Source organism: Manihot esculenta, chromosome 14, assembly GCF_001659605.2.
Source record: "Manihot esculenta cultivar AM560-2 chromosome 14, M.esculenta_v8, whole genome shotgun sequence".
Taxonomy (NCBI): Eukaryota; Viridiplantae; Streptophyta; class Magnoliopsida; order Malpighiales; family Euphorbiaceae; genus Manihot; species Manihot esculenta.
In genome coordinates this window covers 12417555-12431637 of record NC_035174.2, presented here as the reverse complement: position 1 = coordinate 12431637, position 14083 = coordinate 12417555, and the positions used below count along the sequence as shown (strand labels likewise).

At 35.7% G+C, this 14083-nt stretch overlaps 2 protein-coding genes across 3 annotated transcripts; both read left to right on the top strand.

The window, feature by feature from the left end:
• The first annotated feature begins 6429 nt into the window (after nt 1-6429).
• On the top strand, nt 6430-10198 carry LOC110630881 (probable UDP-3-O-acylglucosamine N-acyltransferase 2, mitochondrial). 2 transcript variants are annotated; one of them, XM_021778513.2, is made up of 10 exons: nt 6430-6823; nt 6958-7165; nt 7270-7346; nt 7723-7772; nt 8172-8236; nt 8356-8407; nt 8480-8550; nt 8713-8779; nt 9191-9262; nt 9418-10198. In XM_021778513.2, the coding sequence occupies exons 1-10, from the start codon at nt 6661-6663 to the stop codon at nt 9484-9486; spliced, it is 894 nt and encodes a 297-aa protein (XP_021634205.1). In that variant the 5' UTR covers nt 6430-6660; the 3' UTR covers nt 9487-10198. The 2 variants fall into 2 exon arrangements, with proteins under 2 accessions (XP_021634205.1, XP_021634206.1); XM_021778514.2 differs by having other exon boundaries at nt 6444-6823; nt 6961-7165.
• A 1422-nt stretch (nt 10199-11620) lies between these two features.
• Nucleotides 11621-13159, top strand: LOC110631051 (class V chitinase CHIT5b). Its single transcript, XM_021778758.2, has 2 exons — nt 11621-12817; nt 12929-13159. Exons 1-2 carry the CDS (start codon nt 11647-11649, stop codon nt 12955-12957), a joined length of 1200 nt encoding a protein of 399 aa, XP_021634450.2. The 5' UTR covers nt 11621-11646; the 3' UTR covers nt 12958-13159.
• The last annotated feature ends 924 nt before the right edge of the window (nt 13160-14083 follow it).

Sequence of the window (14083 nt, the reverse complement as noted above, 5' to 3'; positions counted from 1 at the left end):
ATTGTTTTTGTTGAGTCAATATTAATATCAGTTAACTTAGGATTGCATGCTTAGAGAAAACTTCGTATTAAGCACATCCGTCTCGTCAATTTTGATTCTTAGTTTGTCAATTTGGTGTCTTTCTGTTTGTTGATTCCTTACACTTAATTTGATAAACTGGATATTGTTGAATATTTAATTACACTTAGTATACGAAATTTTACTGTTATGTGCTAAATCAATCCGTTTGTTCATTTTGGTCAATTTGTATCTAGTGTTGTTTCCTATCTTTTCTTGTTAGGTCTTTTTTTTTTCTTTCCTTGTTATTTGAATCGTACAAACTTTGGTTATCGAGTTTATATTCTGAAGTACAATTTTGAGATACTAAGTGAGTGCTTATAAGTTAAATACGTGATTGAAAGAATTGTGAATTTTTGCATAATGTTTGGGTATAATACTGGTAATACTTCTAGCTCTACGCCTGATCTTAAAGTTATGTATAAAGTTTTCATATATAGCTTTTAGAAGCTAAATTTGAGAATGGATAATCTTGAGGACAACCTTAGATCTTCAATGGGCAAGTCCAATCAGGGGATGATGATACACACGATTCATCCTATGAATAGGAAAATGAGGCACAATCAGCCCCTTTCCGAGTCAGAAGGTTCAATGATCATGTATCCTATGTAGATAATAATATGAATTCCATAAAGATGAAGATTTCAAACTTCAATAGTAAGCCTGATATTGATGCCTATTTAGAGTGGGAGCGTAAAGTGGAGATGATTTTTAACTGTCAAAGTTATTCCGATGATAAAAAAGTAAAACTTATTGCCATGAGTTTTCATATTATGCACTAATATGGTGGGATGAGCTGGTGAAATCTTGGAGAAGGAATGAAGAGTTATCCATTGCTACTTGGGAAGAGATGAAGCAAATCATGAGGAAGAAATATGTGCCTACTTATTACCATAAAGATCTCCATCATCAGTTGCAAAGATTGACTCAGGAATCAAAATTGGTTGATGAGTGTCATAAGAAGATGAAATTGCTCCTGATCAAAGTAAACATAGTAGAGGGGGAAGACGAGACTATGGCTCATTTCTTTAGTGGTCTAAATAAGAAGATTGCTCATGTGGTTGATTTGAAAGACTTAGTGAACATTGTCATTAAGGTGGAAAGACAAAGAGGCCGAAGTAGATAGGGGGAGTAATAGGGTTGCTCAAAACTGCAACCACAAATGGAGTTCCAAATAGAATACCAAGGCTAATCCTAAAAGGTTTGATAAGTCTTTAACTTAAAAAGGCACGTTACCTTCCAAAGAAATATTTAACTCTCATAGTAAAAACGAAGCAGCCCCTAAATTTAATAGGACTAGAGATATTCAGTGCTTTAAATATAAAAAGCATGAGCATTATGCCAATGAGTGTGTTAATAAACATGCCATGACAGTGAGAGAAGATGAGATAGTCTCTGAAATTAATTCTGATTTTGATGAAATGTTACTTTTAGAAGATTGTTCTGATGTAAAGATTTCGAGTATCCTGTTCAGGGAGAGTTCTTAGTGATATTATATACTTTAAGTGTTTCTATTAAAGAAGAGGGATTTGAACAGTATGAAAACATCTTTCATACTTATTGTTTCATAGGTAGTAAAGTCTGTTGCATGATAATAAATTCGGATAGTCAAGTTAATTGTGCTAGTGCTATTTTAGTTGATAAATTAGTACTAAAAACTATTAAACATCATAATCCTTACAGACTTCAATGGTTGAATAATAGTAGTGAAGCAAAGGTAAATAAGCAATGTAAAGTGTCATTTTCTATTGGTAAGTATGTAAATGAGGTTATTTGTGATATTGTACCCATGCAGGCTATATATATTTTGTTAGATAGACCATGACAATTTGATAGGTGTGTAATTTATGATGGTATAGTAATAAATTTTCTTTTACTTTTCTTAGTGTAAAATATATTGAAACTGTAACGACCCGAAAACCGGACCGCTACCGGCGCTAGGATCCAGATCGGCTTAAGGCCGCCGGGACCTGTAGCAAGCCTCCTATACCTGTTGGATACCTGATAACGTCCCATACATGATCATACATTTTCATAAAAATTTAAATCTTTTCATATTCCAAGCCTGACCTGTGCATGCACTATACCATAAACATAAAACCCCAATCTAGAGCCCTCATCAAATGCTCTAGTGGGTTATCATAACATACATCAAGCTTGGACTATCATTTCTCATCATAAAACATTTCATTATAAGAGATCATGTACTAAAAGGGACTAATCATACATTGGGGCCAAGCACAAATTCTAAACCTCAATATATTACTTTGCATTACATAACATCCTTAAACTATTTTTTTTTGTTTTACAATACATGTCCACTACTAACACTATTACATAGGCATAACCTACTTCAACCTTGAAGACTCCCCGGTCTATCCTGAACCTGCAAGCCTGGGGGTTAAGGGAAAGGGGGTGAGCTAAAAAGCTCAGTGAGCAGAACAATAAAACATATACAAAAATCATGCTTTCATGGAATGCATCACAACACAGACATTTCACATCACGAATGAACTTGTCACCAATAACCTCTACATATCCAATGTGCCCGGCCCTCGACGGAGCTCCGCAGGACTTCCTCTTACTCATAACATACAATGCCAAGACGCGTGGACATAGGCAGCCCTGGACTTTCATTAATCATCATACATATAAAATGTCAGGACGCGTGGACATGGGCAGCCTTGGACTTTCATTAATCATTATACATATTGAGGGCTAATGGATCATCCAATATTCATCCACATCAACAACATAGAATGCAATGCATCATATTCGTGAGATTCTAATGCAACAACCTAAAATATATCATGGTATTCGTGATGCATAAACATGCTCAAAACTTTGTTATTTTAATACATAGTTCAGTTCTACTCACCTCTGGCTGACTCTGATCTAACTCTGAAGCAGCTGACTCACTGCTGGGCTCCTCGGTTCCTCAGGTCCGATCCTACACAGGTGGACTCGTATGAGGTACCAAACATAGACTAACATGACTCTAAACAACTCCCCAAAAACCCCCTAAAACACCTCAGAACATTCATGCAAAACAGGCAAAGGAAGGCTAGGCAGGGCACCTTCGGCGGCCGAACCCTCCTTCAGATCCGAAAGTCATGCACCTTCGGCGGTCGAAAGTCCTCTTCAGATCCGAAACTCATGCATGTTCGGTGGCAGGTTCGGCGGCCGAAACTGCCCTCCAGAGCCGAAAGTCCATACTTTTGGGGGCAAGCTTAGGCGGCCAAACATGCCACCACAAGCAGGTTCGGCGGCCGAAAGTGCCTTCGGCTGCCGAACCTGAGTTCTTCCAGAAATGGCAGAACTCAGCCTCTCACATGTACATTGCCTCCCAAACTTTCCAAACATGCATTCAACACTTCTAAAACATGCATACCCACATACATGAGCATATAGGGGTCTCAAACTATCCTAAACCCCAACAACTACATAAATAACAACTCATACAACATACATCAACCATAAACTTAACATTAACCTAAACATGCATTTCTACCCCAAAAATCTCATAAAACTTGTTTAAAACATGGAATGAGCTAAAGATCTACTCTTACCTCTTGAAGATCGAGAGGGGAGGCGACCTAAACTTGGAGAAATGGAGGAAGAGAGCTCCTGGTTCTCCAAGCTTCAAATCTTGATCTTAGCTCCAAAAATCTTCAAAACCAAGTTAGAACTCGTTAAAACTTGAAAGATTTGAGGAAAATCATCAAAACCAACCATGGGAGGGCATGGACTCACCGTTGGCCGAAAATAGGAGAGAAACTCGCCCATTTTCGGCCATAGGGCCTTTTATAGGTGGCTGGCCAGGCCACCTTCGGAAGCCGAAGGTGAATCCAAAACTCATGCATGTTCGGCAGCCGAACATGAGGTTCGGCGGCCGAACCTGGATTTTCCCTCTATGGTCTTTTTCATTCAAAACTCAATTTGTTTCTCACTTAAAATCATAAAATACATAAAAACATTTTAGAAAAATATATTCTTACCCTTCTAGAGTGTCCCGACATCCGAGATTCCGCTGGACAGTAGGAATTCCGATGCTGGAGTCTAGCCGGGTATTACAGAAACAGCCATACCCAAATAACTTTTAGACTTATTTTTCACTTGGCCCAAAATAGTTAACCAAAATTATTTAGTAGTTTCGTGCTAGCTATTATATACAATTTCAATTTGCCGTAAACCGCCGATGTGAGACGTCTCCCACATTCCAAGCAGCTGACCCTTGCATTCTATCCTGCTAAATTTGCAACGTCCTCGTCGCAACTGAATTAGATACAATTACTAAATCAGGACCAAACTCTCGGATATTGTAGTTCGCTAGTATCTCGGGCGGCTCCACCTCGTCTCATACGGATAGCCCTTTCCTCGCAGGTCCACTAACTCTGCATAATTTTTCGACCCAGGGTGGCTTTGATACCAATTGAAACAACCCGACCCAAATAACTTTTGGACTTACTTTCCGCTTGGTCCAAAATGGTTAACCCAAGTTATTTAGTAGTTTCGTGCTAATTATTATATATAATTTCAATTTGCCGTAAACCACCAATGTGGGACGTCTCCCACATCCCAAGCAGCTGACCATTACATATATACTTGTACCATTATCTCCTAAAGATGTATATGCAGATCAAGTAAAATTACAACAATATGCTAAATTGGGTAAGAGAGGTGAGACAAGTAAAAAGAATGAGAGAAAAGAGGCTAATAATAAAAAGAAGGTTTCGAATGGCCCAAAAAAGAGTGACTGCACGGGTAAGGGTAAAAGTGAGAGTTGTGCAGGAGAGAAAACATTAGTGAGTATAGAGGTAAAAGGAGAGTTGAGTGAGAAGAGCGAAAAATTCAGCAAGTCTTCATTTTATTGTAAAGAGAGAGTTAAAGAAAGCATATTTAGGAAAAGAGTTTTAATAATGTTGCATTTTAGTTCCAACTTTATAATTGAGACTAACCCTACTGATAAATTGCCTAGTTCTTTTTTAAATTGTTGCAGGATTTTGCGAATGTATTTTCTGAGGAGGTGTCATCTGGATTACCGCCCATTAGGGAAATAGAACATCATATTGATTTTATTTCTGGAGCTCAGATTCTAAACCATCCAGTTTACCGAAGTAATCTTGAGTAGATGAAGGAATTGCAAAGACAAGTTGATGAGTTGCTGGCTAAGGAACATATCAGGGAGAGCCTCAGTTCATGCGCAATGTCTGTTTTGCTGGTTCCAAAGAAAAATAGAACAATACGCATGTGTGTTAATTGTCCTACGATCAATAAAATCACTGTAAAGTATCGCCATCCCATTCCTAGATTAGATGATATGCTTGAATTATGTAATGCTGTTTTCTTTACTAAAATTAATTTGAAAAGTGGTTATCATCAAATTAGGATAAAGTTAGGTGATAAATGGAAAATTGCTTTTTAAGGCTAAATATGATTTATATGAATGGTTAGTGATGTTTTTGGCCTAACTAATGCACCTACCACATTTATGAGATTAATGAATCATATTTTACGTAATTATTTAGGTAAGTTTGTAGTTGTGTATTTTGATGATATATTGATTTATAGTCGAAACTTGAATGATTATAGGCATGTTAAACTTATTTTACATAAGTTGAGTGAGCATGAATTGTATAATAATATTAAAAAATGCACATTTTATACTGATAGGCTTCCATATTGCGTGAGCATGAATTGCATGAGTCCTCTTGAGGATTTTTTTTTCTTTATGTTTCTTGGCTTTTCTTGCAAGTTGTTTCATTGTGGGTAGGCTCCCATAAGTATCTTTGAAGTATGTTTTTGAGGCTCTGTCATTGCTTCGTGCTGTTTCAGTCTTCTCCTTGCCAATGCATGCAATGGTTTCAAGAAAGATTCGATACTAGTTCCTTTTGGAAAGCGTTCTTTCGGTCTCTTGAATAATTCGAAACTTGCTTGTTTTCATCAAGCTCTACTCAAATGACTGCGCAATCCTTTGTCTTCCTCCCTGGTGGTCTAGCATCTGTCGAAGCCGACGACGCTGAGTAATCTTCCTACCAAGTTGTTGTTGCAGGTCAAGTACCCTGTTGCTTTTAGGGTTAGTTTTGGACCGGTTATTTTCTTTGGGCATGCGTTGCTTTTTTCTTATACTTGGGCCTATGGTCTTTTAGTGTTTCTTTATGTATGTGGGCTTGTACTACTTTATTATTTAATAAGCCTCTTTTGCCCCTAGCAAAAATTAAAAAAACTTTTAATTTTATATAATTAAATTGTAACTTTGATATTAAAAAAGTCAATCAAATCAAATTTAGTTTTTATCTTGAGACTCAAATTATTAATTTTAGAAAAAAAATTGTTCATGATAATCCCATATTTGGGACTAAATTGTTCATTTGAAAAAATTATGAATTAAGTTGTAATTAGTGTGAAAATTTGAGATTAAATTGTAAATTTTACTTCATTTTCTTTTTCTTTTATTTCGGTGGCGCCGCTAGCTGCCTTTTCATCAGTCATCCTTTCTAAATAAGTAAATTGTAAAGCGTATACATTCTGTTATTCAAAAACAAAGGAAGCAAAGATCGTCCCTTCAATGTCCTACTCCGGCTACTGCTAATCACATTTGCAATGGCAATTTCTGCCAACAGATCATACTATATCGGCGCCTCCAATCTCTTCTTCTATCGTACTCCAGTGAACCCAATTGTGGAACGTGTTCGCGCTTTATGTGCATTGCTTGGTGGTCCTGCTATCCGTTACCAGTGCTCGATGCCTTTGGTCTCTCGAATTGGTAAGTCTGTATGAATGTGTTTTCCTTGAGGCTTGAGCTCCTTATTCTCTTATTCAGGAAAGGTGTTCGACAAAATGTGTCTGAGACGGAAACTATTAGACATTAACTCTCGTCTGCTGTGCGTCGAAGATTAGCAGATGGTGCTGGAACAAATCACGATGAGTTTTCAAGATGGGGTAATGGAGGTGGAACCTTCCACAAATCAGCTCGTGTCGACCCAACAGCAATTATGGAAATCGGTGCGATTGTTCATTCCAAAGCTGTACTGGATGCGAATGTTTATGTTGGATCAGGAGCCGTTATTGGACCTGCTGTTACTGTTGGTCAATCAACAAAGATAGGGTATGATATCTTATTTCCGCGAAAAAGTGTCTTTGGATCACTAGCCATGTTGATTTTATAGTTACTAGCTTTAGTTGTAAACAGAAATTCTGTGTTTTATGCAGGTATAATGTTTCACTTAGCAATTGCACTATAGGTGATCATTGTGTAATCCACAATGGAGTTTGCATTGGTCAAGATGGTGGGGCTGGATTACTTTGAATTTGTTTGTCTTTCCTATAAAACTACAAAATAAAAAAGCAGTTATAGGAAAATTTCAACTTGTTCTAATTGATAATTGCTATTTGTTTGCCACTTTTACCGTCTCTTCTTTCAAAGAATATCCTGACACAAAGCCCTCTTATTGCTGTTTCAAAATAAAAAATGTGCTGAATCAATGAAATACTGTTTGGTGCTTTATTATATTTTTTTACTTGTCTTTTAATACGTTACATGCTTCATGTCCTGATTATTATATATGGAATATGGATGCCAGCTAAAAATAAAAATAACTCCAAGGATCAGTATAACTGCAATTTTTGCCCTAAAAATTGTTACTGTTCTTTTTTTCCCTACAGGATTTGGTTTTTTTGTGGATGAGCAGGGAAGCATGGTGAAGAAACCTCAAGTTAGTGATATTTTTTAATTTTCAGGGCACAGTTAATTTTGTTCTCTTTCTCCTTTGTAGTCATAAACTTACACTAAGCCTCAAGTTAGGACTGCTTCATACGTTGGGATGCATTTTGTGTCAAATATGTAATTTTGGAAGTTCTATGTTGAACTTTTATTACTGTTTGGCTTTTAATATATTACTCAGTTGAAACCCAAAAGTTGTTCTACTGCTCTCTCTCTCTCCCTGTCTTTTTCTTTTTCTCCCAATGATTTACTTCGGGACAGAATTGCTAAATCTAAGGTCTTGTCCATTTCTTTCCCCCATTTGGAGAGACCGAGTCAGTGCCTCATATATCTAGTTCAGTGGTTCCTTTTTGTATTTTGGCTAAAGTATCTTATTGTGTCTATTATGCAGCTTCTGAATGCTAAGATAGGAAATCATGTAGAGATTGGGGCAAATACGTGCATCGATAGAGGCAGGTAGGAGTATTTGGAATTAAATCTTCAAGTTGTCGCACTTGTATGCTAAACAGTAAACTAACTTGCACTTGGACATTATCCAATATGTAGCACTAAGTATGCACATATTTGTTGTGCAGCTGGAGGGACACGGTTATTGGTGATCATTCAAAGATAGACAATTTAGTCCAAGTGAGATTTTGTCCCTTTGCATAGTTGTTTGATTGTTGACGTAATGCTGTGACATCATTGTTGGCTTTGCAGATTGCTCATAATGTAGTTATTGGAAAGAGCTGCTTGCTCTGTGGACAAGTTGGAATTGCTGGTTCTGTGACGTATGTTGCTTCTAAGACATCTTTAGCTATTTATGCCACACCTTTTCTTTTGGCTGTCCTTAAGTTATCCATTCAACTGTTATGAATTTCTGTGTGTAGATTTTTTGATGATTTTTAAGGAAAAGCTAATTTATATCCCTTTACCTGTTTGTTCCTTTTTAGGATAGGAGATTATGTTACTTTAGGGGGAAGGGTAGCGGTTCGTGATCATGCCTCTATCACATCAAAGGTACATAATTGGTTGCAAGCAAGTGATGAACAATGAGTCAATTGATTTATTTCTTTTTTTTCTCTGGAGTTTTTTAGGCACCTTTACTTTTATTTGATTTTATATTTTGTATTCTTGCAATCTATCAGGGTTCAATCAGGCACTAAAATATTTTCAATTTAGGTGTGTTCAACAAAGGCAATTGTTTTATATCCTTTCATGCATTTACATGGAGAGTGGAGATAAAATTATTTTACTAGTTTTTTTTGGGGCAACTTAAAGTCTGTTTCCGTTCCAGTTAAGTTGCTTCTATGGTTAAGAGTAGAAACAGATTCCACTAGTGGCCTTGACTGTTGCATTATAGGCCTCCTCTACCACAAATGATGGAGAGTGTAGTACAGGTCATTATTTATGTGATTTGATATATTGCAGGTCCGGCTGGCTGCTAATAGTTGTGTTACCAAGGATATAACAGAGCCTGGGGATTATGGTGGCTTCCCTGCAGTAAGATTCATTTCATATTCATTCTTTCATCCAATAGTAATGTGCAATTCTAGCAAAAAAAAACGTGTTGGGCCATCAGCCTAATTTCTTCATCTCAGTTAATTATTTAGTGTAATTTTCATCAAATTAAGTCATTCCCTTGGGTTGCTCGGCAGGTACCTATTCATCAATGGCGGAGACAAATTGCTAATCATTCCCGTCTTTCTAAGAAATCGATTTCATAGGTTTAATAGGTAACTGTGTTCTTAAGTTGAGGGTTCTGGCCCATTGATTATAAATGTGAAATGTGATTTCAGAATTTCTAGTAGATTTGCAGCCTCATAAGCAAGTAGAGAAGCAAATTTTGGTGTAATCTTTAATACAAGTGAGTTTTGTGTCACCTAATCTGCCCTCTGTTAATGAATTTGTGATAAATGTAACAGTGGCAAAATTTAATCCTCCCAGATATATGCAGTGAACCCTGGGTCCATATAACTGATACATATTTGTTTTGATTTTTGGCCATGCAATAGTTTAATTACAACATTCACCATCAATTTTGAGAAAACATCGATTTTAATAGAAAATTTTTGGTTTCATGTAGGTTAAGCATCCTTTTATGTATAAATGTATAAGCTTCAGCATTTTCATGATAACTCAGTTTTTCCAAGTTTGTCAGATATAGACAAGTGAAGATTGAAGGGATACTAATCAAATAGCAGTCCTAATTCAAGTATTTCTTTTGCTTGAAATTGTCAAGAGTTCCTAACTCATGTTAAATATGAGGTTACTCACCATAGGTGTTGTTATCACTGTTTATCTGTATTTTATTGAGCTGAATGTGTAGAACTGAGTCGAGATGGCAAGATTGAACAGGAAGCACACCTACATGATCATTTAATTGTCATTGTTATGAAACATAATATCATCAAATATTTCATTGTACTGTGATATAAATTTCATTGCATTCTACCTGTGACATCCTATACATTGGTAGGAAATGGGATGGAAATAGGGTGTATATATATCTTGGTCTTAACTAAAATAAATTAGATTAGCGATTTTGGAGAATGTAAATCAAGGGTTTTGTTGGGAACAAGCTCATTCTTTTCTTCTTCGAAGCAAACTCCTAGCAACCTCACCAGATTTCTGTGTTGAAGCTTGGCTACAGATTCAAACTCATTAATAAATTCTTCAGAACCTTGCAGAGAGCTTTTATAAAGTCTGTTTCCAGTTATAATTCCTGTTCATTTGGAAGCACAAGGAGCATAAAAGAGCCAACCGTTTGATTGATTTAAACAGAAATTTAGACACGGTTTTCATAAAATCATTTGATAATGTTACTCTTTTATCTTATTAGCATTAGATTTAGAAACTCTGTAGTGGAAATTAAGTTCCAATATTTTATTTAGAAGGATGGAGCTTCCACTTGTCCCTTCACTTTCCTAAGTGTTGTTCTCTTCTCCACAAGCTGACACTAATGGAGGACAAGCACAAAAAGACATAGCTAAAAGCTTCCACATTATTATTTGCATATATTATTAATAATTATGGTTATATATATAATGACCACTTCACGCTCTAAGGAGAAAAAGGACAATATTTTTAATCATATGTAAATAGAAAATTATTGGACTTAGAAACTTTTTCTTCTTGTTTATTCCTTGTGTTTCATGTGGTCCATTTAATTGCTTTTCAAAGTTTGTCTTATGCATTATATAATGTCAATGTTATCTTAGACAAGTTGGCCTAAACAATTAGTCCATAATAGCTAAATATTGAGAATTTTAAAAAAAAAAAATTATTTGGTTCACACAATTTTCTTAAAAAGTGTATTTTTCTTATTTAGTTTATTTATTCACTAACCTTGTTTGAAATCTATTAAAAAATATAAAAATATTTCAATATTTAACATGAAGTTATTTTTGAAAAAAATCCTGAATTATTCTAGATAAATAACTTAGCATTTTGAATTTATTGTTTTTTTCTTTTACTTAATTGAAATTCCTATCCTGCCACTTTGAATATAAGAACAATACGTTAATGAAGCAGCAGTTTTTCTTATAATCAAAGCTATTGCAAGAAAATATTAAATATTCTTAATCAAAATCCCATCTTTGAATATTCTTAGCACAAACGCTGAATAGGTCACAGCCTCTATTGCTTCTCGACAAGCTAATCCCTTACCTAATCCCCTAATATTCATCAAAGGACTAAATCATATGGTCAACGAATTCATCCAAGCCAAACGTTAAAGAAGTTAAATTTTTTTTTTTGGATTCGTCATTTTATAATTAATGGTTAACCTTAATATCAACAAAAAAAAAAAAAAAAGGCAAACCCACTTCAATTCGAACAATAAAGCTCCATATATGTCATGTCCAAGTACATGTCAACATCCACTAATGTCTAGATATTTTATGCTACATATATTCTCATACATACTATGCATTTCACATATCCAAGCAATGCCTGGCCTCAAGCTTCTACGTTTTCTTTCAATTATTGTCCTCTTGAACATCGCCGCCGGATCAACACGCATCATGGCGTCACCTCCGGCAGTCAAAGGCGCTTATTGGCCTTCATGGTCTCAAACATTTCCACCTTCTGTCATAGACACAAGTTTGTTCACTCATATCTACTATGCTTTTCTCTCGCCAAATAATGTCACTTTCAAGTTCGAAATACCTGATTCGACCGCGGCTCTCCTCCACAACTTTGCAACCACCCTTCACCGTAAAGATCCGCCGGTGAAAACCCTAATCTCTATTGCCGGAGGAGGTGCTGATCCTAAGCTGTTTGCTAGGATGGCATCAGAGGCAAAGTCACGTAAAGTGTTCATAAATTCAGCTATTGAAGTAGCAAGAAGATTTGGATTTGATGGGCTAGATCTTGATTGGGAGTTTCCTAAGGACCCAAAAGAGATGCAAGACTTGGGCCAGTTGTTTGAAGAATGGCGTAATGTGATCCAAACGGAGGCTAAATCCACAAAAAAGCCTCCTTTATTGCTCACGGCGGCCGTGTACTTCTCCGTCGAGTTCTTATGGGCCGAGACGTACCGGAAGTTCCCGGTGGAGCCGATGAAGAAAAACTTGGACTGGATTAATGTAATGTGTTATGATTATCATGGTTCATGGGACACTACAGCTACAGGGGCCCAAGCTTTATTGTATGATCCAAAGAGTAATATAAGCACAAGCTATGGGCTTAGGTCATGGATCAAGGCTGGAATGCCGCCGCAGATGGTGGTTATGGGCCTGCCATTGTATGGGAGGACTTGGAAGCTGAAAGACCCGAATGTAAACGGAATCGGAGCACCGGCGGTCGGAGTTGGGCCCGGAGAAGAAGGTGTGTTGACATATTCCCAGGTGGAGAAGTTCAACAAGGAGAATGGAGCAACAGTGGTATATGATGTGGAAACAGTGTCTACATATTCATATGTTGGAACATCATGGATTGGGTATGATGATGAATTGTCCACCACTACTAAATTAGGGTTTGCTCAGGCCCTTGGGCTTCGTGGGTATTTCTTTTGGGCCCTTAGTTTTGATGCAGGCTGGAAAATCTCAACCCAAGGTAAATTTGGAATCTTAATTTACTTCTCCTTTTGTTCAGTAACTTTTTTTTGTTTAAAATGATGTCGTTTTCAGTAAGGTGAAGTTGACAAAGAATTGTTTTGTTTTGCAGCTTCAAGGGCATGGGCAAGTGATGAATGATGTTGAAGATTGGGAAATGGAGATAACTGCAAGTATCAAAAAAATTTAAATCTCCCTTTTTTTAAAAAAATAATTGTGCAAGTTCATAGAACTGAATGGTGGCAAATGATTTATATGATGGAATTCAATTTGTTTGATATTAGGGTTTAATTATTGTTTGTGTATAGCTCACGAGAATCTAATAAATGTTAGTATATTAGTATTAATGACCTGTTATTTTTATAGAGATAAAATACACACAGTTTAGTGACAGAATTAGACTATTATCAAAATCATAATAATTTTGATAAAATTCTTGATTTCATATAAGTTTTACTCATACAAACTCCATAATCGATATAGTATCTAATTAAATTATTTTGTTAAAATTTTTTTATAATTATTAAAAAATTTTAACACATTAAATAAGAGGATATCACCAAGTTATTAAATAAATTATTAATACTAATTTATAAAGAAAAGCCATTTACAATTTAAGATAAATAAAAAAATAAGTCTATTTTTATATAATGGAAAAAGTATTTATTTTATTTATTTGACTCTCTTGAAAATAACACTATGTAGGGGTGAGCATTCGGTCGGTTCGGTTCAAAACCAAACCGAACCGAATAAACCAAAAATCAAAATTTTAGTTTTTATGAAAACCGAATCGAACCGATTTTGGTCAGAAATCGAATCGAACCGAACCGGTCTGATTCGGTTCGATTCGGTTCGGTTTGATCGGTTTCGATTTTTAATATTTTTTTAATTTTTTAAACTTTATTTTTAGTATTTTAAAATTTAATTAAAATATTTTAATTTTAATATAATTTAATTTCTCTATATTATTGAAAAAACATATTATTATTCCTAATTGGTTCGGTTCGGTTTTTTCGGTTTTTTTCTGATCAAAACCGAACCGAACCGAAATAACCAAAATTTCTGAAATTTAAAACCGAACCGAACCGAAATATATAAAAAACCGAACCAAATTTTCAAATCGGTTCGGTTCGGTCGGTTTTTTCGGTTTGAACCGGATTCTGCTCAGCCCTAATAACACTAATCGATGCCATTAAATTGTGTTTTTTTTTTAAATTTATTTGTAGATATGATTGAAATTTAATTAATATAATATTTGAAACTCGCC

Excerpts from the sequence above, each read along its gene's own strand:
- LOC110630881 (XM_021778513.2), top strand. The coding sequence starts at position 6,661 with ATGGCAATTTCTGCCAACAGATCATACTATATCGGCGCCTCCAATCTC. Across the intron at positions 6,824-6,957 it reads GCCTTTGGTCTCTCGAATTG|CAGATGGTGCTGGAACAAAT; the intron begins GTAAGTCTGTAT and ends GTCGAAGATTAG. Across the intron at positions 8,551-8,712 it reads GGAATTGCTGGTTCTGTGAC|GATAGGAGATTATGTTACTT; the intron begins GTATGTTGCTTC and ends GTTCCTTTTTAG.
- LOC110631051 (XM_021778758.2), top strand. The coding sequence starts at position 11,647 with ATGTCTAGATATTTTATGCTACATATATTCTCATACATACTATGCATT. Across the intron at positions 12,818-12,928 it reads CTGGAAAATCTCAACCCAAG|CTTCAAGGGCATGGGCAAGT; the intron begins GTAAATTTGGAA and ends TTTGTTTTGCAG.